The 5,000-nt window shown below is 39.5% G+C and overlaps 1 protein-coding gene across 2 annotated transcripts in view; it reads right to left on the bottom strand.

The window, feature by feature from the left end:
- Positions 1-5,000, bottom strand: part of LOC144964926 (calcitonin receptor-like) — a 231,953-nt gene that overhangs the window by 104,579 nt on the left and 122,374 nt on the right. For both annotated transcript variants that reach the window (XM_078899721.1, XM_078899722.1), the window contains exon 4: positions 1,746-1,947. In XM_078899721.1, the coding sequence (XP_078755847.1) occupies positions 1,746-1,947 (202 nt within the window). The remainder of the gene's footprint in view (positions 1-1,745; positions 1,948-5,000) is intronic.

The raw sequence follows: 5,000 nt of genomic DNA, 5'->3' as shown, positions 1-5,000 counted from the left end.
TGTGATTTGAGTGATCTTCAAAAAATGTCTTTACTTACAACTAAAGTAATCAATTAGGATTCGTATAATATTAAAGTAGTCCTTCTGAGTTATTAGGCCCATGGGTTCTCATGGGTTCTATAGCTTGAAACGGACAATAGCAATTGCTTGCTACTCTTTGGATAGGACGCTGGTCTAGAGCATAGTACTTTTACCCAGATCTATAGACCCAGTTACCCAATCATTGCTGGGTGGATAGAGGGGGTTCAGAAAAAATCTGGACTGCACCCTGGAACGATCGCGGCCCCTTTGCATGTGAAGCGAGTGCTCTAACAACTGAGCTATCGGGACCCCCAATATATATTTAAAGGAGAACGTTTAATCAAAAGAAAAAAATGTAATGATACGATTTGAAAGAACATGTCATATTTCCATCTTAAAAACTGTGTCTCTGTGATTGTCCCGATCTCAAATGTAGAATGAATGCAGTTGACGTCACTTGAGTGCAGTTGACGTTCAGAGCCCTCTATTAATTTAAGGGTAGATAAATGTTTATCACTATTACTTTACCTTTGTTATTGTTTTAAAGGCCTAGAATGGGGAACAATCAATACTGTGCTGTCAAAATGCTGGTTCCAATATCCTTGGAAGTGTGAAACCAGGGCTGGATAACATACTGATCTTTTTATTTCAGAGTGATGACATCTTATTTTCTATCCTAAATAAATGCATGTCGTCAATAAAGACCATCCATATTCGCTCTTTTCAGCCCCGTAATCCTAACAATCTGTTTATACAATCTGCTAAAATAATAGTTATGCCACCTTATGAGTCAATATGTAACCTATTCATTGTTTGTCCTCCGGAGAACTAGTTATACACTTCCAAGGAGTTTTTGAACCGGAAGAGAGGAAAGAAGGTGTGGCATCACGACCTCCGATTCTCATTGGGTTACGAGTTCTCTATAAAGTCCCTCTGAGAGACTATAAACATTAAAGGTTACACATTATTTTGTGTGTTGGTACAATTGTTCTGGCAGGCAATACAGATGAGTATTTTAACAAACCGCATGGTATCAATAAAGATGAATAGACAATTGCTGTCATTTTGCTGACAACGACTAGACTTCTTTGACAATCGCAAATATTCAGATTATGTAAAGTATGTGAAGTAAGAGTAGATAATAACTGTAGGAGTTGATGTGTGGAAGTAGAAGGGGGGGAGGGGGGAGGGAGAGAGAAAGAAAGAGAGAGAAAGAGAGAAAGACAGAGAGAGAGAGAGAGAGAGAGAGAGAGAGAGAGAGAGAGAGAGAAAGAGAGAAAAAGAGAGAGAAGGTAGGGAGAGAAAGAGAAGCGGTAGAGCAAGAGTGAGTGAGAGAGAGAGAGAGAGAGAGAGAGAGAGAGAGAGAGAGAGAGTGTGTGTGAGAGAGTAGAAAGAAATAAAAAAGAATGAGAGGGGGAGGAAGAGAGAGAGAGAGAGAGAGAGAGAGAGAGAGAGAGGATTGAAAGAAAGAAAAAAGAGTGAGAGTGGTGGAAAAGAGAGAGAGAGAGAGAGAGAGAGAGAGAGAGAGAGAGAGAGAGAGAGGATTGAAAGAAAGAAAAAAGAGTGAGAGAGGGGGAAAAGAGAGAGAGAGAGAGAGAGAGAGAGAGAGAGAGAGAGAGAGAGAGAGAGAGAGAGAGAGAGAGAGAGAGAGAGAGAGAGAGTAAATGGAGAACCAATCCAATCCCCGTCATATAAAACGACATGTTTTACATAAGAAAACCTACCGTTCTCCTCAGAGGGCCTTCGTCAATCTGTTGTTGGCAGCATTTCACCGCTTGCTTGCAGCAATCTTTCCATTTCCAGCACTGGCCCTTGCCGCCTAGAAAACCACACACTCTCTTAACGGCATTTGCATCGGAAATGTCAGGTACAACAGATGTGCCCACGGGGTAGGGAAGGCCCTCACCGGCCACAAGGCTCAAGGTCCTAGCGAAAAAAACAGGAAAGGATAGGGGTGGGGGTTTTTGTGGGGAGTGGGGGTGGAAGAATGAATGAAGGGTAGGTGGGAAAAAGAATTTATCACTTATCGATAAAATTAATACGTGATGCGAGGAATACTCGAAAATATGACACTGAAAATAACTGATGGTAACGACTTAAATCAACAAAAATAATGATAGTTTATTTACTGATGGAGCTCTTTCAGGGGCAGCGTTGCTCAACGGTACGGTCTTTGCTTCGTACCCGAAAACTACCGAGTTCAATCACCCGCCGCTGTGCTGTGTGAAGGCCTCGAGTAAGTCACCTCGCTCTAGCTCAATTTGCGGCTCTGCACTGCGGCTGACGCCTGGGTTATTCCAGTCTTCCCTTGGAATAGACTCTAGAGACAAATTTCTCCTATGGGATGGATAATGGGCGTTTTATTTTTATTTATTTATTTATTATTTATTTATTTATGCGTCTATCTATTTATTTATTAAGATTACGTGACTCCAGGACAATAAGAAGCTGGAATTAACAAGGCATGGGCATATTTAAACAGTTTTACATTTTTTTAGAGGAGTGAGTCGTGAGCACTGATTTGCGATGTTTGACTGGACTTTATAGCCAATGATACGATTTTCGACACATTTTAAAAGAAAAAGTCTCGTGATGAATTTCAAAGAGAATTCCATTACGAAACGGTATTACTATTGGTACTAACGATTGCGTTCCCTAATATTCGATTATTGGGGCATATAGATAGAATGAAGTTGACGTCACTTGGGTCTTTGTTATTTATTTTTTTTAAATATTTTTTTTTTAAATTGCCATCTACGTTTATGAATACTTCTCACTTAACTGTATTATCCAGTCTACAAAAGTTCATGGTAAAACAAAGTTTTGTTTGTTGGTCAGTTATACTTCCGGATTACAATGTTGTGAGTTTCTTAGCCAAGCCCATACTATCTATACTAATATCTGATTTTTATCGTAATCCCGAGTCGTTGTCATAAATGGAAAAATAATAATATGAAGATAACGATGATGAAGGCGACGATAGGAGTTCAACATAGATCAGAAGTAGATCTAAGAGATTTGTATCGTTGTGGTTTGTTAGTAATAGTAATAATAATAATAATAATAATAATAATAATAATAATAATAATAATAATAATAATAATATGATGGTGGTGGTGGTGATGATGGTGATGATGATGATGATGATGAGGATGATGATGATGATGACATGACGACAGGGAGGGGGGAATGATGTTTAACCAGAGCTTAGAAAAAATAAAATCATAGTTTTACAAATGAAAAGCAGAGATTTATATAATTAGGAAGGCAAAATTCGTGATATAAAAGTCTATAAGAGAGAGAGAGAGAGAGAGAGAGAGAGAGAGAGAGAGAGAGAGAGAGAGAGAGAGAGGCGTTAGGGAACAAAGAAAGAGAGAGTTAGAGAGAGAAAGAGAGAGATTGGGAGAGAAAGAGAGAGAGAGTCAGAGAAAGAAAGAAAGAAAGAGAGAGAGAGAGAAGCAGAGAGAAAGAGAGAGAGAGAGAAAGAAAGAGAGAGAGCGAAAGAGAGAGAGAGAGAGAGAGAGAGAGAGAGAGAGAGAGAGAGAGAGTATATTGTTTAAAACTGGATAAACCACGAAGAAATTGTATTACTGTCGGTTCATTTTCATCGGGCGAGCCAAGTAAGTTATTTTCATTGAATGACAAAACGACGTCAGAAAACTTTACTACTTCATTTATCGATAGATCTTTAAAAATCTCCCAACAACGTCAAAATGTTTTCAAATCGAGACATTCAAAAGCATTTATATAGCGAAATATTCACTAAACATGCGCGAAGCTTTTACACGCCTTCCCCTTGCCAACAGGACGAGTCATGACGTTTGTAAGGCGATATTACAATATTATTTCGCACAGAGACAACCTTTTAAACAGCCAGGTACTAATTTTACACCTGAGGGCAGTGAGAATTAAAAAAATCTTTTCCTGGGACTCAACTGGGCGCCATTTTGAGCGGGGTTCGAACCCTCGACCTTGAGATCCGAAGGCGAGTGTCATACCACTGTACCACATAGTAACCACACTTTAAATGACTCAGTAAGAGGTGGGAATGGGGGGAGGAGGGGGGGGGGGGGGGTCAACCAAGTCTTTATGCATGTAGGATTTAACAATTCCATTCAATTTATATGGAACTATTATATCCCACAAGTGCCCAAACTTTATGGACACCTTGTTTGTAGAATGAACTAAAAGTTTTATGGTTAAAATGAGGAAAATAAGGACTTTTGTCATCGTGTTGAATTGTGGTAAAAGAAGATTGCTGGATCCAGTGAAGTCTGTGGTGAAGAAAAGTAGGACGGTCTTTTTATTGCATGATCTTAAAGTTTTACGGTTAAAATGAGAAAAAAAGGACTTTTGTCATAGTGTTTAATTTGTGGTAAAAGGAGATTCATGGATCCAGTGAATTCTGTGTTGAAGAAAAGTAGGATTGAACTAAACGTTTTCTGGCTAAAATGAGAAAAAAAGACTTTTAGTGTATCTAGTTAAAAGGAGATTGCTGTATCCAACGAATACGGAAGAAAGTAGGTGTGAAGTTGGGGGGGGGGGGGGGGGGGGGGGGGGGGGGGTTATAGTAAGATGTTAAAGATTCTGGATAAATAAAGAAAAAGTAGTTTTGTCGTTGTATCGAATTGTGGTGTCGGGAGATTGCTAGGTCCCTCATTGAAGGCGGTAGTGAAGGTAGACAACTCCACATGATTAGTTGACTCACACCGCCTAATTGATTACAGTCCAGCCACTCCGTAGGAGATACACCAACCTTATTCAATTAATTTACTTCCAATTAAATTCCTCTCCAATCCTTGTCGTTTCATTAAATTGCCCGGAGTTTTTTTCGGCTCTAAAGGACTATTTTGGTCACAACTTTTTCGTTGCATTACTTTTGCTATTGGGTAGACGGCTTATCGGGGCTTGATTAAAATCCCATTTACTTATCACCAACCCCCCCCCCCCCCCCCCCCCCCCAAAAAAAAAAAAAAACA

The sequence above is a fragment of the Berghia stephanieae genome, chromosome 2 (genome assembly GCF_034508935.2).
Source record: "Berghia stephanieae isolate SIO BIC M18660-M18661 chromosome 2, UCSD_Bste_1.3, whole genome shotgun sequence".
Taxonomy (NCBI): domain Eukaryota; kingdom Metazoa; phylum Mollusca; class Gastropoda; order Nudibranchia; family Aeolidiidae; genus Berghia; species Berghia stephanieae.
Note: the sequence above shows the minus strand (reverse complement) of the source record. Positions and strands in the feature narration are given on the sequence as shown.